The sequence below is a fragment of the Haemaphysalis longicornis genome, unplaced genomic scaffold (assembly GCF_048455015.1).
Source record: "Haemaphysalis longicornis isolate Haplotype H1 unplaced genomic scaffold, Haemaphysalis longicornis Haplotype H1 scaffold_8, whole genome shotgun sequence".
In the NCBI taxonomy this organism is placed as follows: Eukaryota; Metazoa; Arthropoda; class Arachnida; order Ixodida; family Ixodidae; genus Haemaphysalis; species Haemaphysalis longicornis.
The window spans coordinates 119,996,387-120,019,641 of NW_027526445.1; the positions used below are offsets into that span (position 1 = coordinate 119,996,387).

The window sequence follows — 23,255 nt, forward strand, 5'->3', positions numbered from 1 at the left end:
ATATTACAGTATATTCAAACGTTAAAATTATTTTACACAAAAATAAAAACTTTACAGTAAAATAATTTGCAAAAAATTAAAAACGTTACAAAAAACGTGAAACTAAGTTACGTTTATTTACTGCGTTCTGATTAGCAGACGACGAAAAGAAAGATGGCGGACGACGCGCTCTTCGAGTTCTTGTTCATGGAAATGACAAATTCTATTTATTCGCAGAACGACGCCGCTGAAAGGGTAACTGGTCCGAAACATCTTAAAAAGCATGCTCCGAAATCAGCGCAAATTTACCGTCGCACACCCTGAGGTGTACGGCAGGCTGTTTGAAATCCCCTGTACCTCCCACCTGCGCTTAGCTTTGGTGGCGTCTGACATTAACCAACTCATTTCTGCAGGATGCCTCGGTCACCAAGCTGGAGCAGATCGGCTTCTCCACTGGATATCGACTCGTTGAGAGGTACTCGCTTCGACCACTCCGGAGGGTCTCGTAGCTCGCACACGTTCACGGAAGTTAAACCACCGCAATCGCAGGCTCACGAAAGACTGGCCGAGGTTCAAGACCGAGCTGGACGTCATCAAGTTCATCTGCAAGGAGTTCTGGTCCGCCGTGTACAAGAAGCAGATTGACAACTTGAGGACGAACCATCACGTATGTTACCGATTCGTGCCGACAGCATGCTTGTTCATACCGTTGATACGTTCAAGCTATCGTGTTCTGCGCGCTGCGATCCTTACATTTTCTTTTCCTCCTCATCCAGGGGGTTTACGTCCTGCACGACAACAAGTTCCGGTTCTTGACGCAGCTTTCCAACAACAAGCAGTACATCGAGATGGCCCCCAAGGTATGCTAGCTGCTTCGAGCTCTTCAGAATTAAGCTACAGTAAACCTTCGTCATATTACGAAGTCCTTGGGACAACTCTTCGTTCTAACCGGTACTTCGTTAAAAGCGAGAATGACTTGCTTTTCATGCGCTATTTCGTCTATTCGCTTTTACTGAACATTCCAAACTGTTGTTTTGCTTAAAACTGTGACCTGACATACAATGTAGTGTATTGTGCCGTTTTTTTTTTTTCGTTTTTCTTCATTTCTTTCCTATATTTCTTTTATATTTATTTTCTTCTCATTTTCTTTTTATTGAGACTGCCTAGTAATGTTATGACACGGGTTCCTTGGTTTGCACTGCTCTGTTGTAACTTTAACTCTATAAGTGTAACTCTGAGATCTGTGACTGTGTCATTTGTCGTTGGCTGCTTTCACTGTATTTTTAATGGAATAATACACCGAGGGTCCCGGTGCAGTATCAACTATGGGACCCTCGTCTGGATATATCATTTATGTAACCTTCCTCTTTAAACTTCTTCATGCATTGCAGTGGGGGCTGTGAAAAACTTTGATTGAAACGATCCAATTAAGCAATTTTTCGTTATAAAGCCTGTTTGCCTTACATGTAATCCGATTGAGGGAATCTATCATATAAGTGGAGTTATCCTGCAGACATACTCCGCAAAATTAGCTTTTTGAGGGGCCAGTGTAGCTTTTTGGCCACTTGCACAGTGCATACTGCGAAGAGCCTGTTTTTGTTTCTTTCGTTGCAGTACTTGGCGTTCACTTGTGGCCTCATTCGTGGAACTCTCGCCAACCTTGGCATCAACAGTGTGGTGACGGTCGAGGTCACTACCATGCCTGCATGTGAGTCACGTATTATACCTCATTCGAAGCACGCGCAACGCAACAGTAAGCACTTTTTGCTCTAATGAACGAATGTAGCGGAAAGCCTTGTCTTTGCCTTCTTGAAAACTGAAGTAGAGACGGGCAGCTTTTTATCCTGCCATGACTTCTGAAAAACGGCTGCACTATGCTTTTGCCTTCATCTTCCTTGTTGTCGTTGGCAGTGACAAGTTCTGCACTTGTGGCCTGTCAGTGCAACACTGCATCCACATCAATGTAGTTCGCAAAGAATGCGTCTTCCAAAACATCCGCCAGTGGAGTTTTAGATTGGCCTTACCCTATTTCGCCTTCTCCGTTCTGATTGATTGATTGTAGGGTTTACCGCGCCGACGCAACGCAGGCGATGAGGCGCTCCGTACTGGAGGGCTACGGAGTAATTTTGACAACCTGGGGATCTCTAACGTGCGGCGAAATCTCAAACACACGGGCATTTTCGCTTTTCGCCTCCATCAGAAAAGCGGCCGCCGCGGCCGGGAATTGAACCCGCGACCTCAGGCTCAGTAGCACAATGCCTTAACCACCGCAGGGGGTGCCTTCTCCGTTCTACACAGCCTGATGTGCAGACACAGAGTGCATTTCTCTAGCCGTGTGCCAGGCCCCAAGGTGCCGGCACAGTAACATGTACCGTATTTATTCGGATATTAAATGAGGTTTTTTTGCAAAATTCGTAGTCTCAAAGTCATACCCCCCCTCTTATATTTGAAGCTCAGTACATGAATATATGGCGACTTTATTGACGGTCCAAACTGCACCCTTGCCTTATAGTCGTGACCGCCTTGTAATCGAATAAATACAGTAATTTGAATTATACGTGGCCAAACCTACTCAGGTTCTAATTAATGAGCTTCTTTATACATTGACTTCTATGCGGACTTGGCCAGACCAAATTGTAGTTAAAATTATCCCTAAATTTAATAATGGAAGCTCTAATTAATGATATTTCACTGTAAACGGCAAATTTGGCTAGTTGGTGCTGCATCAGCTTGATTTGCGCTAAGACCTTTGGCGTCAGAAGGACGAAAAGTGGATGGGACGAGGTACAAAAAGATCTAAAGGATGATGAACCAACTCTAACCAACCAATGAGCCTTCAGTAAAATATGCTGTTGGGCTAGTTGGTTCATTGCTTAAAGAAAATCGAGCGCTACAAACGAGTACAGAAAATTGACCACATCTTTCCGTGGGGGGGAAACCATGGGGTGATGCGACGCATCTGGGCGGTGCCTGTTACGGTTGCGCCGACCATCGCGGTAGCAGGCCTCTTAGTCTCCATTCAAATCATCAGTGGTCATCGGATGTCATTGGAGCAGCGGCGGTGGAGCGACTGAGCGGAGCGGCGCAGTTATCGCGTTTATATGTACCGCGTGTTAACGGCGAGGGGAATGGGAGAGAGCAGCGCATGTGTTAACTGAGCGCTAATGCGTGCTGACGCACATTAGGCGTTGCAATGAGAGCGGGCGCTAACGCAAGATGGCGCTGCAGTGAGAGTGGCGTTAAGGACCTTAAGCGGCGTTACCGCGCAGCTGGCGTGGCGAGGAGAATGGGGGAGAGGCGTGCGGACTAGGGATGGATGGAGGGACAAGGCGAGTTAAAGAGATGCGTCGCATCTAAAAAACGAAGAATGACGAGACAGATGCGCTCGTCGTTCATTTTTTCTGTCCTCGTTTGTAGCGCTCGATTTTCTTTAACCCAATGAGCCCCATTCATCGTCTTTCTGAACTTTTTGCGCCTCGTCCCATCCACTTTTCATCCTTCTGTCGTAAAACGCAATTCAATTTAAGATAAGCTGATGGAGTGCAAAAATTTGCCAATCGGACACTGGCTAGTGCTAGTACTGCAGGATGGGACTGGAGGGAGACAGCAATGCGAAGAAAATGGGAGTGTAGTGCTGTCTGTATCAGACATTTGAACCCTCAAAAAAAAAAGAAGAAAAAGTAAAAAGTTTCCTACCTTTTTTGTGCAGTTTGTTATGCCCTCGGTTTGTGCAAAATAGCCTAAATTCACACTTTTCTCAAGCTTACATTGGCCATGAAGACAACATAAACCTAACATAAAATGTAAAAGCAGGCAGGCAGTGCCACTAGCACACCAAGATGGCTCCAATCGTGTAATTTTCCCGTCTTTTTGCACTCTAACTTTTTTGTAGTTTCAACGACGGGTTGAAACTGAAAGCCATCACTACTATTTTGATCGACAGTTGCTTTTTGTTGGCATCAACCAATCACGTAAAATCAACTGCTCTCTCACACAGACTAGTGGGTTGCCAACATTTGCTCAGTTTTCCCGATAGTGTGTGCGTGCTTTAATCAAGAATTTTGCACTGAAATTGGTGCAAGTGTTATCCTGGCAAGACGTTCTTTCAAGTGGAGCCATGGTGTTTGTATTGAGTAACATTTTCGAGTTACATTCAGCAAATGCTTGTGTGAAGCTCTGCAGTGGGGATCTGACCAGTGCCAAATGCTTTGAAGGTGCCATCTGCAATGTTCCAGCCTGCATGTACTTACCTTGAACACTGTGCTCTGTGCAGGCAAATTCCAAGTCCAGGCTGCACAAAACTCGTGAAGTCCACCGGTTCCCCCTCCCCCTTTTTGCTCTTCACTGTACCCTCTGCGTATGTCACTGTGCATAAATGTCAGTAACCAACCACTTACTCGTCTTTTTCGAGTGTTTTGTTACTACGAGTAGAACCCAAGGTGGTGATGTTCACTCTCGGCATTATGCCCCAAGGTTGGCTACTTTCTAGCTTGCATTAAATGAACTAGTACTACTGTGAAAACCATTCTGGACACAGGTAGGCAAACTTTGGACATGACAGAGTGGACATCACAAGCACTACCTTACTTGACTAGTTACACCACAGAATATGCATGACTGCAAAGTGCAGGGTAGCATGTTATTTGCGACTTCCCCTGTTGTAAAGTGATATAAAAGGGCTGCATCTAAGCTCACGGCAGCCGTCAGAATTACCTCCGGGAAATTCTCACGGCAGTTTCCATAAAAGCTGGTTGGCCTAAAATTTGCTCACTAATATTACATCCCAATGTAGCCTAATGTAACATAACCTCGCCAAACCTAGCATAACCTAACCAAGCACGTGGTAACATACCCAAATCCAGCCCAACTGCAACAAACCTAATCTAACCCAGCCCAATGATACAGAACACAACCTATATTAAACGTAATTCAACTAGTTCTAGAAGTCCTGTGCGTCAATCTCTTGATATAGTAGAAACCAGAGTAAAAAAAAGTATTAAAATCACGATGACCGAAAAATTCTGAAAGCTAAAAAAAAAACATCGCAATGTCTTACTTGAACCTGAGCCTTCACGTAACCCAAGTACTATACCACAGCGCTACAGGGGCAGCTGCAAACACAACTTTTTAGGGAACATTTATTCCACTGATCTCCGAATAGCGTGCTTAGCCAATAAGAGGCAACGGCCGTGAGTAATTTCAAAACCAATTCTCAAAGTTGCCGGGATTACAGACACTACCATATAAAATTGAGAGGCCACAGTACAGGCATAATGATTGGCCACTTTTGCGTTCCTCACTCAACTACTCTAGCATGCACATGCCATCATCCAAACTTACCCTACTCTACCAAGAATTGCGGCATAAGCCACGAAGAACTCCGCCGTCAACCTCAAAACACAATGAATTGTTAAAAATGTCTAATGCTATTTTATTCCTTTCAAATTTTTTTTTTACTAATGTGCTATTCACAGTGATCGGAAACAGTCAAACACTCCAAAGAAATAGTCATTTGTTTCATCACTAAGGACCGTGGGCCAGTCTACGTTTCATTTCTTCGTCTTCGACGGCGTTTAAAACTGGCTGAGGAGTATCACGTCGGCACTCAAAGCGGACATTCTGAAGCAGCAGTTCACAGAGCATCCACGAAGGACCATCGGTCAGTCTACGTTCCGCACTCTGCTTGACAGTGGCACTCGCAAGCAGCTGTCATCATCCACAGTCACAAGAAGGGGGACAGCCAGGCATTGAGGGCCTGCTGGAGTGCATAAGAGCTGAACACGATGGCGGCCGTCTTTCGTCGGCCCATTCCAGTGACCGCTGAAAGATGAAAACGAAGCTGCTTTGAAAACTTCGCAACACTTCTCTCTCTCCTGCGATCTTCCTGCACAAAGACATCGCATAAACTCGGCACAAAATTTTACGTCCACATTTGTTCTTTCGATTTTGTAACGTCAGACTTTACACTGTCGTGGAAAAACGACAAATTGCTCACTGAATGCCCTAGGGTTTGTAAAAAGTATAGCGCGAGCCTAAAAAAAATTAATTTTAATGGCGGTGGCAGCCCAATTTCTTTCTGCATGCTGGGATGTGTCATTGCACAAAGTGTAATTGCATTTGTACCTTTCACGCAAAAATACATTGATTGATTGAAGGGTTTAACGCGCCAACGCAACGCTGGCGATGAGGCGCGCCGTAGTGGAGGTCTCCGGATTAATTTTGACCACTTGGGGATCTTTAACGTGCGCCGAAATACGCAAAAATACAACTACACACAAATAAAGAAGAGCATGCTGCATGGCCACCCTGAGGGGAAGGGGGAGAAAATCCCTCGGGCTCACCTCGGCAGGCCTGCACCTGCGAGAAGAGAAAGAAAGTGGCGAGGAACACCTGCGAGTGGAGCCAGTCGTAGCCCCACAGGTTGGCCGGCAGCGCCAGCAGCTTCCCATAGCTGCCCAGGACCATGGCACGTGCCAGGAGCTTGCTGAAATTAAAAAGAGGGGGCACCACCTATGTGCATACTCTGTCCCAACCCAACCACCGCATCCTCCCAAACCGCCAAAGCTCCTCCATCCCTTTGACCCTCGGATAAAATGAAGATCAACCCGGCTATCTGGAAGACACTGCCACTCCCGGCGGATTTAAGCGAGAACCGGTGTAAGTGCAAAGTCAGCCACACACTTTTTTTTTGTTTCACAAACGTTTTCGAAATTTCAGATACCATAAACAAACAAGGAACAGCCACACACAGAGCTGGCATTCATAAGCAGTGGTTCAGGAATGATGAAATTGCACTTCCACTTTACTAACATCCTATCACAGTAGCATCGCACTCGCCGAAAGTCGCACTCACCCCACCCTACCCTCTCCATCGAAAATTCACAAATCTGGTGCCAACTACAAACCGGCAAGTAGTATAACGCCACCATCCTTTCCCATATCTCCCCCTCACACTTCCCGTACAACTGCCCAGACAGTCAAGTTCCGGCTACCACCGTGCCCTCACCTCCCCATTCACTGGGCGAGCTTGGACCTGCAGGAGAAGTGCAGATTCAATACCTACCTACCTCACTTATTATGAGGGTTAAATAATACCTCGGGTGGGAAACAACAGCTATTACTGCTGCCGCTGTGGCTAAGACTCATTGTGTTCCCAGTATTCACAGTATTCTCGGTTACATCGCAGCTTAGCAAGGGCTTTTTTTATTATTTTTTAATCGCCACTGCAAGGCAGACGCTGCTTTCTCTGTGGGAGTTCGCGCGCTCTTCAGGCGTCGACCGCAGAATGTAACATTTAAACTCTCCCCCCCCCCCCTTCCTTTCTTCCCCATGCTGACCGACGCGTCCACCTTCTGAAATAAAGTTTTGTTATGTTATGTTATTATTATTATTGCATGTGAAATTGAAGGGAGTGGTTTCATATGTGGACCATACCAAGGGAGCAACAGAGATGGGAGAGGATGCAAACCACCTAAATCACAGTAAGCGAGGAGGGGACTACAAGGGAAGTTGAGGAGGAAGGAAAAGTAGACAAGGGGGAGACGAGTCAGTGAAGTTCAGTGTCAAAGGACGTGTTTTGCAGACGCAAGATGGGAGCTTTCACCTGGCGTAGGAACATCCAATGGCTCAATGACGAGCACTGTCTGCGCACACTGACTGATTGTTCGAGTAGTTTTTTTTTGTCACACATGGCAGGTTGTAAAAGACTGCTGTGCTCACCTGTCGCACTGGCAGTTGGACAGCCTTGTAAGCAGAACCACCAGTCCGATGAACATGGCATTGCCTGGAAAAGACAAAGTCGACGAGCTCCCAATTACAATTGCAGAAAAAAAAAAAAGACGTCGCCCACACTAGAGAACACACAGCTGGGCTTGTTAATCGGTAAACCTACAACCTTTTTCAATCGACATCTTTGCTTTTGCAGTCGTACTAAAGACAATGGAGCTAAAAAGGATGCCTTACAAGAGCTCCTGCCCAAATCCCCCCACCCCCCTTACCAAATAAATTATCTAAGTAAAACAGCAAGGAATCTCATAACTGTATTAGTACCAGTTAGTCACACTCAGAACTCTGAAAAAGTTCCCGCAGGTTTTGTCACTTGGTCCTTTTTTTTTTTTTTTCATCACTTCTCAAAAAGTTCAGTGCTTTGGTAAATGCATGAAACAACAATGACAGTAGCCCAGTCAATAAACCTGGATCCATATTTTTTCTAATAGGCTGGGGGGAAGCATCTCATCTCGCCAACCACTGACATGTCTAATGCTACATGTCAAACAAACCACAGCAAAATCACGGTTGCTTACATGCAGCGTTAATGCGACTGCAGCATTCTACAACGTTCACAACTACACTGCATTGACAGCGGACAACTTGCTACTACATCTGGTCCAGAAGACTGCGGCAAAACAAGCTCTGGAACACAACCAAAGCATCTCAATTAAGCAATTGCAGCCAATCTTGCACGGCACTTACTCACGACCAGGAACAGACACATGATGTAGAAGTGCCACTCCAAGTCGTATCCGGCTTTGTGCGTCTGCTGCCTCGAGATCCACCGCTCCAGCGCTTCGCCGAGCAGGAACAGCAAGCCAATCTTCCACGGCCTCTGTTGATAAAGAGACCACACAAAAGAAAAAGCCAATAGGCATATACACAGGTTTCCAAGGGTGAGTTCATTGTTGTAGGCAGTAGTAGTGCCAAAACGAAATGCAGACTTGACATAAACGACGGTCATTGCAGAAAAAGAGAAAACATCCCGCACGTACGCCGATTCCGACGTTGAAGATGATGTGCCTGTACGCCTCCAACTTCTGGAGTAGTGCGTCGATGAAGACAATGGAGAGCTCCGTTTCGATGTACTCATCCACCACCCGCTTGCAGTGGGTCTGCAAACAGTGCAAAAGACGCAACAAAACTTTCAAGAAGAACAGGGACTCTATAGATGGGCGATTATTCTGAAAGGGGGGGAGTGCGACTGCAAGTAGCCAGAAAGAAGCCGTAACTGTGGTCTTGCTCACAAATGCACGTTGTTCTCTAGGTCTGCATAGCATGGTACCTCCGAATGCACTGCGCAAGTGTGCGCACGGCCAGTGCAGTTGCGACCACAACAGTGCATCAGGCAAGGCACTTCTCCGTGGAATACTTCACAGCCATTTAACGCCGACACTAACAGCATAGGACGTACCAGCTGGAATATTCCAAGCAGCCCAGAGGTGCTTGGAATACCCCAGCGCTTTCTGTGCGCTTTTACCAACTAGGCTAACCTTCGGTATTGCTTCAATTCTGCCCCACTCGAGCGATCGCCTTCAAATTGATCGCGACTGTACCTTTAGCCTGTGGGATCGGAATACGACCAATGCACTGCTCGGAGCAAAAATCTCGATTCCACTTGAGCAGCTGCCGAAACGCATCGCAGTGCACCCCCTGCTGCCGAGATACTGGGTGTGCGGCCCGTTTTGCTGCACACATCGTCATTTGCTGCCATGAGTTGATACGCTGTTAGTAGACACAGAGACTGCAGCTGCACACATCTTGTGTATTTTCAAAGTGCTCGTGGTGAGCAGCTGAATTGGAGCTCAATATCTGTGGCCGTGTTAACACTCAGCTTTGTTTTAGGTGCGGAGTACCTCAGGACCTCACAATGTCCATCCGCGTCTGTGCACATAGCATTTACAATCGCAAAAAATCACGCAGGCACCTGCAGGATTCGAGCCTCTGCCCGGTAGACCAGACAGAGTTAGTGTCAGTCGTCTTACCCGTTGGGCTACGACCGTGAGTCAGTACCCGTCAGTCAAACGGCTTACTCCCTCACCTGTAACGGTGTGGAGTACCTTAGGACCTCCCAATGTCCGTCCGCACCCATCCGTGCGCACACGACCATCAAGCGAAATTCGATTTGAGCCGTGAGTTGCAGTTTCATTTAGGGAATAATCAAGGTGCAACTCACGGCTCAAATCAAGTGACAGTCGGGGCACAAATCAGATGTCACTCGCGGCGCAACTTGGATGTCATTTTGAGTCCCGTACTCGGCACCCTCGCCATCATCTACGGGAGGGAGATGCTGCCATTTTTTATCTCTTTATTACTCCCTGTTATCGCTATGCTTCCTTAACGATAAGAACCTGCGAATCAAGTGTAAAACATGCTCAAGCCTTGTTTCAATGGAGCAAGTCACGTGCCTGAGTTTATGATGAGGAGTAACACAAGGAACACACTGTTCAGCGTATCACTGTACGCAAATTCCACCACGAAGTCTGGCCATGTCTGGCTCAGATCCATGTACAGCCAAAGCAATACCACTCTGTCCTTCTGTTGACCAACACCGTACCAACTTGTGTGGGCCAACAAAGATGCGTGCAGGTAAAACAGGCCGCACAGCCAGTTTATCGGCAGTTTCTCATGGTGGTGCTGCAATGCCTTCTGACCGCTGCTTGCGTGGAATCCGGCCTTTGGCTCCCAAAAGTATGTTCACACAGCGTTGCTCTTATCTCACTCTTATAGACACCGTTTTTATTCCGGCCGGTTTTCTTTCTTTTTTTTTTCGTTTGTTCTTTACTGAAGTACCTCACCACCGCGCACTGGTAGGTATTCTCAGTTATGTGCTTACGCTTTGCCTCAAATGTGGCAAAGGTTCATTTTGCGTTAAGCAACTGCTGACTTAAGCTTCTGTGAGCTGTGCCACCAATACGCTAGTCTGGTCACGTTTTTGGTCAGGTGGTAATAAGTTGGATTTTAGTGGCGCATCAGCCAGATGTGGCTATAATGCTCTCTTTGGTCAGATAGACATTTTTGCGGCGGCATATGGTTCCTCGGGAGTTCAAAACGGTTTCCAAAAAAGCGACGCAACAAAAAAAAAAAAAAAAAAAACGCCGGGTTCACAATAATACCCTTAAAAAGAAGGGACAAAATCGACATCACAGCTGTTGGCACGCGTACTCACGCATCTTGACAAGGTCAGTAGATCTGGGCCGTACGATCTGTACATCTGCTGCTTCATCGCGCCACAGTGAACGCACGCGTAGTCAAAGTCCATGGTGGTGCTCTCTGTCGTCGTCGACCCGCGGGTCACACTACTAGGCGGGTCACGAAACTGCGCAGCGGTTTCTATTTCAGATTCGCTACTGCTTAGGCTCGCCAACATCAGTCTTGAAAGAGAGCCTTTCCTTGAGCTTTTCGATCAGAGACTTCTCTTCTTGAGTGCCTTCCGGGCTGTGCAGGTTCTCAAGTATGATCTTGGAACACTCGGCGCGCGTGAAGCCCGAAGCAGACGATGCGGCCACCCTCGGGTACTGCTTGGCGTAGCGGTCGGAGGTCAGGGCTTGCAGGCTGTTCAGCTTGCGGGCGCACTCGTCGGGGTCTTCGAGTACGGTCTGGTCACTTTGGCGGAACTCTTCCGCCACTCTACGCCGGATGTACTCGCCGAGGCATTTGCCGCTTCTGAAGGGATCAGCGCGCCAGACGCCGCAGATTTTCATGTAATCGCGGTACAAGCTGCCTGCCATTTATTCTCGTGCCGCGAGCAAGTTTGCGCGTGTTGGCCTTATGTTGGCTGCGGATCGACTTGGATCGGATTGCGGTCGCTTGAATTTTCCCTTGAATTTAAGAATTCTTCAGCTGTCTCCAGTAAAAATAATCACGGGTCAGGCAGTTCTTAGAATTGTTTAGAACATCACGTGAGTAGTCTAAAGGGTTGTTTTCTAGTTTATATAAACAAATTTTGTATCGATTATTGGTTTCGTTTTCAAAGATGCAGCAAGTGCCGCATGATTGCAAACCGCTTGGCGGGAGAAAAGAAAGGAAAATGAATCAAATGAGTGAAAACCAAGACAAAAATTAAGTTCGCGCCTTGACTAATCCCCATGAGTGAGTGCGAGCCATCTATGTTGACGGTACCACCGGTACCACCACTAAGGCAACTAAGGTGGCCCCACCACCGCCACCACGCGATCACCCCACCACCACTACCCCACTACTGCCACTACGTTCTGTGCCACTACCCAGCATGTCATCAGTCGAGCACTAGCGCAAGCACATCGCAAAACCTCAAGTTTAAGTATGGCAGTGAGACGTGCTTCCGTTGGTGGTGCCAACGATGAAACGGATCACGACACCCAAGGACTGCGATCGACAGGTGAGCGCATGATATGCATGCCCACTGTGCCACGGCCACATTTGCGGCACATTAACTGGTTCGAACCGTCCAACGCGCGTTTCTCATAGGCACCAAGAGAAGAACTATGTAAGCATATCTCCCATGCGTAGCAATACCAATGACGGCATTGTTACACGAATTTTAATTAACTCTTTTATTTTTACCCTTCACGCATGCGCAGTACGTTCGACGAGCTCAAGTTAGCCCTGACCAGCACGCGGGAGCCGTTCACGTCCCCCTTATCGTGCACCTGGCTTTTTGTCGTCCTCATCAGCCTGATCGTCACAGTGACCGTCGTGCTATCGCTCTGCTACGCCTTCAAAAAAGGTACGAGTGCGCAAAGGGGCCCTGAAACGCTAAACCTAATCGGGCTTCCTTTAGGTTATAAACGTCGGTTATAAAAGTTTTATACCACTTTCTACCACGAAGCTATATCTAGGTGCAATGTCGCGGCCGTGAGCAGCGACGGCCGGGATGTAGGCAAAAAGAGGAATTCATATGGCATGGTGAAAGGCACGTACTAGTGGCACGCTGGCAATATTTTAAATGTTTGGTATGGCTTTGTAAGGTCAGGTCAGTGTATACATTGAGCCCCAGATTGCAAAAGTAATTTCCCATATTTTTTTAAGTCGCTAAAATACTTCGCTGCAATGACACCAAAGACGATGGCACTTTGGCTGCCCCGACCACGCTACCACCTCCTCCTCTCTCCCGCTCCCATACCGTGCACAATCTCCTCCCTCCTTTCTCCTTCAATTTACCTTCTCTCTGTCTCTCTCTCGCCCCTCACCTTAACTCGATCATCACCAGCCTATCTACGCCCACTGCAGGGCAAAGGCCTCTCCCATTAATCTCCAATTATCCCGGTCCTGTGCTAACTGCGACCAATTTATCCCCGCAGACTTCTTGATCTGATCTCATCTAACTATATATCTGCCGCCCCCTGCAACGATTGCCTTCTCTGGGGATCCACTCTTACCCTTAATGACCAACGGTTATCTTGCCTCCGCATTACATGCCCTGCCAATGTCCATTTCTTCTTAATTTCTACTAATATGTCCTTAACACGTGTTTGTTCCCTGGCCCACTCCGCTCTCTTCTTGTCTCTTAATGTTACACCTAGGTATCATCTTCCTCTCCATTGCTCGCTGAGTCGTTCTCAATTTAAGTTGAACCCTCTTAGTGAGCCCCCAAGTTTCTGCCCCATAGGTGAGTACCGGTAAGATGCAGCTGTCATACACTTTCTTCTTCATGGACAATGGTTGGTTGCCATTCATTATCTGAGAATGTCTGCCGTATACACTCCACCCCATTCTTATCCTTCTAATTATCTCTGCCTCATGGTTGGGATCCAGGGTCACAACTTGGCCTAAGTAGATATATTCGCTTACCACTTCCACTGCCTCGCCACCTATCTCAAACCGCTGTGCTGTCCCGACGTTATTGATCATTACTTTAGTTTTCTGCATATTAATTTTCAGGCCCACGTACGGTTCTACTCTGTTTGTCCAGTGCGGAAAGCATGCTTTGCAATTCGTCCCCCGAGTTACTTAGCAAGGCAACGTCATCCGCAAATCTGAGGTTACTGAGGTATTCTCCATTAACCCTTACTCCCACCTGTTCCCAATCCAATGTTCTGAATACTTCTTGTAAACATGCTGTGAATAACATTGGAGAGATTGTGTCTCCTTGTCCGACGTATTTTACTGCTCTCCTTATGGAGGATGATGGTACCTGTGGACCCATTGTGATATCCTCTAGTATTCTTACATAATGCTCATCTACACCCTGGTTCCGTAATGCCTGAATGACTGCTGAGGTTTCGACCGAGTCAAATGCTTTCTCACAATCTATGAAGGCTATATATAGGGGTCCAGTATACTCCGCGCAAATCTCCATCACCTGATTGATCGTGTGAATATGGTCCATTGTTGAATAGCCTTTACGGAACCCTGCTTGTTCTTTAGGTTGACTGAAATCTAAGGTTGCAGAAATTTTGTTAGCGATTACCTTGGTAAGTACCTTGTAGACGACTGACAGTAAGCTGATCGGCCTGTAATTTTTCAAGTCTTTCACGTCACCTTTCTTATGGATTAGAATGATGTTCACCTTCTTCCAAGATTCCGCTACACTTGCGGTGATTAGGCATTGCGTATACAGGTTTGCCAGTTTTTCAAGTACAATTTCTCCGCCATCCTTCAAGACGTCTGCTGTTATCTGATCCTCACCAGGTGCTTTGCCCCCTTTCATTTCTTTCAAAGCCTTCCTTACTTCTTCGGTCGTTACTGGTGGGATGTCTATCTCCTCTGAACTACTTTCTCGTTCGGCATTATGCTGGATGTCCTGGCTACTGTACAGATCCCTATAGAACTCCTCGGCTACTGTGACCATGTTATCCCTATTTGCGATGACATTGCCTTGCTTGTCTTTAAGTGCATACATCTGATTTTTCCCACGCCAAGACGCCTCTTTACTGCTTTCAGGCTACCTCCATTCTTTACAGCGTATTCGATCCTCTCCATATTATACTTCCGTGTGTCAGCTGTCTTACACTTATTGATTAACTTAGAAAGCTCCGTTAGTTCTATTCTGTCAGCTGGGGTGGAGATTGTCATGGTTTGCCGTTTCCTAATTAGATCTTTCGTCTCCTAGGAAAGTTTACCAGTATCCTGTCTAGCCATCATGCCCCCGACTTCTACTGCACACTCCGTGATAATGCGTGTAAGGTTGTCGCTGGCTTCCTGTGTCGTAAGCTCTGCTTCCTCGGTAAGAGCTGAATATCGGTTCTGCAGCGCGATCCTGAATTCTTCTGCTTTACGTCTTGCTGTTAGCTCATTATTCGGCTTCTTTCGTACTAGCTTGTTACAGTCCCTCCTCAAATCTAGCCTAATTCGAGATCTTGCCATACGGTGGTCACTACACCTTACCCTTCCGAGCACTTCCACATCCTGCACAACGCCGGGGTTATCGCATAGTTTATCGCAAGCCGCCATGTAAATAGTTTAAAATACATAGTCCGTATCTCATGGTTCATGTCCTGCGCCACGTAACAATATGAAGTCTATTTCATTTTGACACTCCCCAAATCGGGCTCCTCCACGTCCACTTTCTGCTCTATCGTTTGCAGAAGGTATTCATGATGCGTAGGTTATTCCGTTCTGCGAACTTGACTAGCAGGTTCCCCCTGCTATTTCTACAGCCCAGACCATAGTTCCCAACTGCCTTGTCTCCAGCCTGATTCTTGCCTACATTAGCATTGAAATCACCCATAACTACGGTATACTGTGTTTTTACTTTAGCCATTGCCGATTCCATATCTTCATAGAAGCGTTCCACTACCTTGTCGTCGTGGCTGGATGTGGGCGCGTAGCCCTGTACCACCTTGAGTTTGTACCTCTCGCCTAATTAGTACAAGAACTGCTACCTTTTGTTAATGCTAGCGAAAGGGTAGCAGCGGAGGCGTAGAGGTAGAGCGTCCGCCTCGCATGCAGAAGGACCGTGGTTTGAATCCCGGTGCCAGACAATTCCCACCACATTTTTCAAAAAATCCGCATGTTGATGGAATTGCAGAATGAAGCTTGGGGTATGGCCTGACCCCGGCGACCATTGCCAGTAAAGCACTCCCTCACCAGAGCAGGATTGGCCCCCCTGGTGTAGTAATGGCCACAATCTCCCATGAATATGCCAATTAACTCACCTTAACTACCAATGATCAATTTCTACCTTCCATCCTCTTCCTAGCTCTTCCCTCTAATCCTCCTCCTACACTTCCCCACTCCACCGCGCTACTCCTTGTATTCTCCCCCCATCTGGCTCTTCCCCCCTCCACAACTCTCTCTCCTAACCTTCCTCTTCCCCCAATCTCCTCCCCTCCTCAGATCAACTCATGGCCAATGTTGCATATGTTACGGCCACCCTAATTCTCCCCCTCCTCTCTCCTTTCCCTACGCTGTACCCCTCCTCCCATTCACTTTCCTTCCTGCATTTACTAGTCCTGACTCATCCCTCGTACCCTTCGCATCTTTCATCCTCACCTCTCCTCCCCTCTTGTTCTGTTCCGCCTACCCTTCCGGTCAACCCCACCGTGCTGTTCTCTCATTGCGTTCTCCTTCTTTCTGTAGATACCAGCTCTCTACTCGTACCATTTCTCTTCCTCGATCTCTCCTCCTCCAATCTCCCTCCTTCCCTCACGTCTGTCCCCTCCACCACTTCCCTGCCTTCCCACCTGCCTTTTTCCCTGCTTCCTTTCCACCTCCCACTTCTCTGCCTTCCCCTTCACCACCCATTCCTTTTTCCCTACATCCTCCGCTCCGCCTTCCCAATTCCCTTTGCATCAATTTTATCTCCCCTCTCCGTGTCCTCCACGCATGTCACCCTATCCTCCATTTTCCCTCTATTCCCTCCTCCTTTGCCCTCCCCTTCCTCCTTGTCCTCCCTCTTCCTCCAATCCCCCTCATCCACCAAACCCTCTTCTGCTACCTTTTTCACCCTCCTCTCACTCACCCATCCCTTATCCCACCCCATCCCACCCTCCTTCCATTTACACCCTTTCCCCTTACCAATCGTTTACGCACCAGTTCTTAGTGGTTTAGTGCCCACTAGTGAGCAGTTTCACCTATAACAATTATTGCAGAGTCGAGTGACAGACAGTAAGACCAGATGATGTGGAAAACCAGGAGACAAAGTGCCGGGACGTGCAGAGGGAACCATGAATTCTATTTACATAATGATGATGATAATGCCAGCATGCGCGGGGATCGGAGAACATCTTCTTTCACAACATCCTCCCCGCCCCAACAGAGTGAATAAACTAGTTGTCCCGTCCCTGTAGTCCGTTTCACTGGCATGGTCACTTTCTGTGTTCGTCCAGTTTCATCAGGGCAGCTTGATCTTCCAGCGGTGTTTGTAGCGTCGATTGCGCTTCCGACAAACATACTTGTGTGCAGTTCCGGACTTGTCGACAACAATCACAGTTTGTTGGACGAAAGTAAGTTCCTCATGAGTTTCGCCGATTTTCTTTGGGATGAGAAGCCGTCGATGATGATACTTGTGTAGATCCCACGTGCTGGTTTCACTGTATTCTTCTGCTGTGGGGTCCTTGCTTAACAGAGGAGTTTTCTGTCGCATCCGAGGATTTGTCTGTTTGGTGCGCCTAATCAAGGACTTCGGTGGTCTCCTAAACTCTCCGCGTTCGTACAGTGTCCAGTCATTGATGCGCTTCCTCAGTTGAACTGTCAAACGGGTCGAGCGCTTGGGAGAAGGTCTGATTGATGCGAATGACGTTTGGCAAGGAGAAAGGGCTTTGGATCGGTTCTTCGGGCCTATCTTTGCTGCTGCCTTGCGTGGTATCCGCTGAAGCATGTCGTAATCAGGGCCCCGTGGGAGTTGCTCCTGGCCGAGTACTGTTGAAGGTGGCTCACGCTGACATTGGTCACTGTCGTTAGGTGTTTTCTCTGAGTGCTTCGGACGAATAAATTCACGGTTTTTAGTTGGAAAATCTTCTGCTGAAGCTTCACCTGGAACGGCTTCATTAGCGGGGTACTCGATTGTAATGGGCGGTGTCGGAATTGAATTATGCGGAGCACGATTACCTGAAGACTTCTTAACGAGCGAAGAGTCGGAGATGCCGGATAATACATCAGCAGTACGCTGATATTCTGTTGTGATCCCGTCTTGTAAGGCACACCGTAATCTTGTTCTCGTGTCGATGATAATCTCCTCATATTCAAAGCATGTGGTAAATTCCTCTTCGAGACATTCGGGGGCTGCGTGAGGCTCAAGCTCTTTATCAAGCTGTTTCAGCTTGGCTTCGTGTTCTTGGAGGCGATAAAGAAGGCTTTTGAGCGCTAGGTCACTGGGCTGCGGGCAGGTCACTGCGGCAAGGGCTTCTGCTCGAATATTCTGTATTAGTGCCCGAAGTGCCTGTCGTTTTATGGTAATGATTCTGATAGCAGGAAGCTTCAATAAACTGTCCTCTTTTCCCGCGTCCGCCGTCATATTCTTCCACAGTGAAATGCGGCTCTCGATTGACTCACCCAAATTCCACAACACGCGATGAGATTCCGCTGTAGTAAACAGTTCTCATGGGCCCTTCGGTATGTAGGCACGTCCGTCGGCATCGGTGGGGTCTCTGGCTTCCATCGTTGTTGAACCCAAGGTCGGATACTTCCGAGTCGTCGAGGGGGTTTCGTTCACGGGTTTCTTGCACCAATGATGTGGAAAACCAGGAGACAAAGTGCCGGGACGTGCAGAGGGAACCATGAATTCTATTTACATAATGATGATGATAATGCCAGCATGCGCGGGGATCGGAGAACATCTTCTTTCACAACACCAGAATTCTTGCATTAGGTAGCCCAAAAAAAGATTATCAGCTTAATAAATTTGACGTTGTGGCCCAACACGCATAGAGCATGGGAGGGAGTGTTTGGTTTCCGGCAGAACAGTGCATGTTTCCAGTACACATTTGTATATGCATAGTTTGCTGGCAGCAACGTTGATCTGTTGGGTGAGATTTAGTCACTTCTATACGGGTGCCTGGACGTGCCACTTTGCCGTTTCGAGGGACCAGTGAAATGATGCGTTGCAGTCCAGCATAAACGCATGCCGTGAGGCAATGGAAAAGCATGGAGGCAATTTTTTGTCATCGTTAACGCTAATGATTCTAGTGCTTTTAAAAACATCCTTGATACAAGCGATGTCTGCAACAGTGCTTTTCTGTACCCAAAGCATTCGCAAAGCATCTCTGAGAATTGTTTCAGGGCCCCTTTAAACACAAGCGTAAAGGAATCCTACGCACACTTTCATGCCTGCCTATGAAGCTGAAACTTTGAACAAAAAATTTAGCTACTATAAGTAATGCAGCAAGTTCAATCTTTCTGGACAAATAAAACGTTAAAAAAATAGTAAATTGCCACCTACTAATAAACTTTGTAGTTTTTTTTTTGATGCATGAGCAGAAATTGTCTAACAGTGTTAATGTTTCTGTGCAAACAGGTCGACCGCCTCTGCCAACAGGCCCCCCTGTTATTCGTAAGTAACCATGGCAAATCCATGGTGGTAAATCCAATCCACTAGCCAGATGCAATTGTTGGCTTCAGCCAGCCTGTGTGCCCTCTCTTTCCAGAACTGACGCCTACCCCAAAGGACAACAAGAACGTCACGACGGTATGTACGAATTCTTATAGCCTTGCACAATGATAGGCAGGACAACCCGTAGCCTTTGCAAATTGCAGTGTGTAATTGCTGGACAGACCTTTTGGTGGCTGCATAGCACAGTGCATAAGTCACGTGTCTGTGGCACACATTTAAAACCTACCCAGTTTGAAAAGATTTCTCGACGATGATAATTTCTGTGGGTGGAGTCGATGCCGTCACGGCCAGAATGATCTGACTACATAGCAAAAGATGGAACGGTTGGTAAAAAAAAATTGCACCAAGGCTATGAAGCATGCCTTAGTGGAAGGCCCCGGATTAGTTTCAACCACCTAAGGATCTTCAACGTGCATTGAAATCTCTATACTGGGGTGCTTTCGTTTTTCATCTCCTCCGGAAATACTGCCGCTGCAGCTGGGATCAAACCCATGTCCTTGGGCTCAGCAACACAATGCCTTAGCTACTGAGCCACTGCAAGTTTGTAAAGGTTGTGCAAGGAAGTTCTGCATACAACTGTTGCTCTGAGAAATATATTAGCACCGTTTCCATCATTGTCCAGTTCAGTGTTCAATGTAGGCTGAGCTGGAGCAGGAAACTGCATGAATCAATGCCAAATATGGAATGTTAGAAAAATGCCGCATTAGGACAAAAAAAAAAAGATCCCCACACAGCCACACTCTCATTCCTTTTGTTAATTAAGAGCAGAGGATGGGATGAGTGCTATGCCTACTCAATGCTGTTTGCTACTTCAAGCTAGTGTACAGTGAGCAAACACTCCCATTAGTGCCTACATCCAGCATTGAATTATGCGAGCAACTCAAGTCTATGGCTGAATGGAATCGTCCGACAAGCATCTTCAGCACTTTTTGAACCGACTGCATAAGATAAATCTGCAGTGCTACCAAAAACGTTTTCTGGGTGGCTCTTTATCGAATAGCTGGCATTACCTCTAGTTAAACAAACGGAAAGAGGTCCATTTATGAAGATCCATGATTCCAATGAATAAATGCTGCCTTGGATGTTAACCCTGAATTAGTTGTTGTTATAACAAACTAGTTTTTTATAACAAACTATGTAGTAACAAACTAGTGTTATAACAAACATCACTAGTTTTTTTTTTCTTTGTTCCTCATCAACTGTACAGGGCTACATATATGTGTAGGCCCTTTGGTCGTCATGATAATGTGGATTGTTTTCCTTGCTTTTTTTTTCATTTCAGGACACCTTCACAAGCAGCCCTGGTCACGGCACAAAAACCACCCCGTCAAAAACTGGAGCTCACATACATCGCTAATAAATCTGTATCGAATAACCTCATCTTACGTGCACATGTTCTATACCACAGATCGAAATGCCGTTTACACAATAAAATTTCTTCCAACCTCACTTCTGTTCTCCAGGGTATTTACAACACTTCTAAATCCTTATTTACAGCACCTTTCGATTAGTATTAGTTTTTCAAGGCCCGACTTGCGAGCTATGTTCATTTTGAAGTACCGTTAACTTGGTACACAGATCTACCAAAACCTTCCATTAATATTTTTCTCGCGAAATGTACGTTCACTTTCGCTGCGCACCTTGGCAACGCTTGCTGTCGACAATCGTCTTGATTACCCCCAACTTTCTTCACCAGGGGGCCTGTAGTAGGTCAAGCTTTGATAGCCCACTTTCGTGGCTTGTCACAAATGGTTGAGCGAAAAATGGACTGTGGTGGCACCCCTCACCATTACATTTTCACCACCTTACATGTCACTGAACAACAGCTTCCACCAAGTAAGGTGTATTTGTAAACCAGTGGTGCTAATCTACAGTATACGAGCCCTTCTGTCTTTTGAAATAATTTCCCGTGTAATTTTTAACACAAATGCAGGAACATGTGTGAAAAATTCAATTTATTGCACCATCCATAAGAAAAAATATTCGTATATACAGCCCTGCTAGCGATGGCAGGATATGGAATGACAGAACGGTCCAGGCATATCCAGGTATAGCAGGATGTCGCAACTTTGATTGACTAGGTACATTTTGTGCGATGCCAAGCGGAGAACAATATACAGCCTACGCAAGAAATTTCCTAACCGCCTTGCGTGCGTCGGAAACATTAAATAAATACTCGGACGTTATTAGGTACAGTACTTGAGAACGGATTAAGATTGGTCCACCTGTCTGTTGCCCTTTCAGAACGAAACTAACGAAACAACGCTTCAATAAGGCTGCATCGCGCGCATCACAAAAGCGGCAGTGGACGTCCCATGAAGACGCAGGCTGAACAACTTTTAACCGTACAGAGTCCCCTTGTCAGCTAAAGACAGTCTTCCCTCTATGAGTGGTGAAAACTGTGGAATCCTTTGCCCAGAGTTGCCCGCTGGACCTCGTAGAAGCGGGCCAGAAACAGGGGCCTCAGGGCTGGCTGGGCGAGCCGGAACAGATAGGCAACACTGGGCTGGTCCGTCAACGCTGGGCCATCGCCGCACTCCGGCGTGGGCGGCGGAAGCGGGTACGAAGACGTGCGGGTCACGTACTCCGCCACTCGAACCCGGGCACGGCTTGCCATCTGCAGTGACGTACACAACATGACAAGCTGTCAAATGCTATCGACAGTAACTCCTTCCTAACAGTTCAAGTTTGGGCTTAGTGTTCTAAAGCTGCCCCTGAGCCACGAGGCATGCAGTAGTGGGGGGCTACGGATTAACCGAAACGTGTCCCCCTACAAGAAACACTTGTCCCGCCAATTGAAAAATCGCATGTTTCGGTACGAATGAGGGCGATACGTGGCCCATTTCCATGTCTGTACTATGTCGCTGGCATGCTATCTTGCTGGTACTTTGTGCTATGAAGCAGACCTAGACACTCCAAATACACACTTCTTCTGAAACCTTCTCTGCTGTACAAAATTGTGTACCAGACACCAAGTAAAAATAAGTATGTGTGTGTTGATATCGTGACTAGCATTCCGTGTTTTTGGTATATGCCGATAAGCTTTGAAAAATAACTCCCAAGTGGCTTTCTGTGAATCAACAAAAACCGAAAACCGCTGAACTTGCCGTGTGTTGGTGTCACCTGTTGCAGCACGTGGCACCTTAGACATCACCCCCTCCTCACTAACTGGGTGATAACGGTCGTTCACACGCTGGGAGGTGGATGAAACCAGCCAATTTTTACAGCAGACCTGTTACAGGCTAACCCCCCCGTTTTTTCTGAATGCACAGACCGAGAAAAGTTGCTCCCCTCCTACCCACATCAGCATGCAATCTCCCTTGTCGCTGGCGCCTGTTTGTCGCTGGCGCTTTCACATTTTTATGCAAGATGGCATACATTGCCCATGCAATAGCGTCTTCCCAGCAAGCCAATTGTGTTTAGCAGTGAAGCTGACTTTAAGAAGATCGGTGTAAGCTTGGCCTTTTTTAAAACTGGCTTTCCAATACTGTATGTTGTGTATTGAATCGTACTTATAAAGAAGAAAAAAAAGCACACATCTCCACGCCGTGAATGATGCTGAGGGTGCGAAGAACTGGGACGCAAGTTGTGTGTATTGCTTGTGCGATGAGCGTCATCGTCCGTGCGTGCTGATGCACTCTGAGTTTTAAATGATTTTGAGGTGAAGTAAATGCACTGTAAATGACAAGCGCCACACGAAAGACAATTCACGTTCCAGTACTTTGCACCCTCGGCATCGTTCACGGCGTCCTTTTCCGCGAATTATCGTTAGATAGTTTAGGGTTTTTGCTTTATTTTTGCATTTTCTACCCTTTTAAATTTGCGCTCTTTGTTACTGCAGTTACCGGCGCTCTCCCCAGATGGCGCGCAGATGGTACTACAGTGTGCGCCGCTCTCGACAGATGGCGTACAATGCTGTGCGCACGTAAAGCCCCTTGCGCACAAACATCGCCAGACATCGGCACGGACACATTGCGAGGTCCTATAGGGCTTCGCCCTTACCCTTTAAAAAAAAAGTCGGCAACAAGTTTGA

The 23,255-nt window shown here is 47.0% G+C and overlaps 5 protein-coding genes across 6 annotated transcripts in view; 2 read left to right on the forward strand and 3 right to left on the reverse strand.

Annotated features, from left to right (window-relative positions):
- Positions 1–137: 137 nt before the first annotated feature.
- On the forward strand, positions 138–4,375 carry Trs33 (trafficking protein particle complex subunit Trs33). Its single transcript, XM_077681901.1, has 6 exons — positions 138–234; positions 393–454; positions 529–646; positions 756–839; positions 1,594–1,687; positions 4,253–4,375. The coding sequence occupies exons 1-6, from the start codon at positions 154–156 to the stop codon at positions 4,285–4,287; spliced, it is 474 nt and encodes a 157-aa protein (XP_077538027.1). The 5' UTR covers positions 138–153; the 3' UTR covers positions 4,288–4,375.
- Positions 4,376–5,416: 1,041 nt separating this feature from the next.
- On the reverse strand, positions 5,417–11,096 carry Arv1 (ACAT-related protein required for viability 1). Its single transcript, XM_077682051.1, has 6 exons — positions 10,919–11,096; positions 8,745–8,864; positions 8,452–8,584; positions 7,699–7,762; positions 6,321–6,463; positions 5,417–5,799 (listed from the first exon to the last, which is right to left on the reverse strand). The coding sequence occupies exons 1-6, from the start codon at positions 11,009–11,011 to the stop codon at positions 5,702–5,704; spliced, it is 651 nt and encodes a 216-aa protein (XP_077538177.1). The 5' UTR covers positions 11,012–11,096; the 3' UTR covers positions 5,417–5,701.
- Positions 11,097–11,453, reverse strand: LOC144148453 (ubiquinol-cytochrome-c reductase complex assembly factor 2). The gene has a single exon (XM_077679991.1). It carries the CDS (start codon positions 11,451–11,453, stop codon positions 11,097–11,099), a length of 357 nt encoding a protein of 118 aa, XP_077536117.1.
- Positions 11,454–11,712: 259 nt separating this feature from the next.
- On the forward strand, positions 11,713–20,597 carry LOC144150206 (uncharacterized). Its single transcript, XM_077682052.1, has 6 exons — positions 11,713–12,109; positions 12,199–12,217; positions 12,312–12,457; positions 19,127–19,162; positions 19,257–19,297; positions 20,505–20,597. Exons 1-6 carry the CDS (start codon positions 12,034–12,036, stop codon positions 20,577–20,579), a joined length of 393 nt encoding a protein of 130 aa, XP_077538178.1. The 5' UTR covers positions 11,713–12,033; the 3' UTR covers positions 20,580–20,597.
- Positions 20,598–21,160: 563 nt separating this feature from the next.
- The window catches only part of Vps13b (vacuolar protein sorting 13B), a 136,180-nt gene continuing 134,085 nt past the window's right edge, over positions 21,161–23,255 (reverse strand). For both annotated transcript variants that reach the window (XM_077680821.1, XM_077680820.1), the window contains exon 59: positions 21,161–21,839. In XM_077680821.1, the coding sequence (XP_077536947.1) occupies positions 21,606–21,839 (234 nt within the window). In that variant the 3' untranslated portion in view covers positions 21,161–21,605. The remainder of the gene's footprint in view (positions 21,840–23,255) is intronic.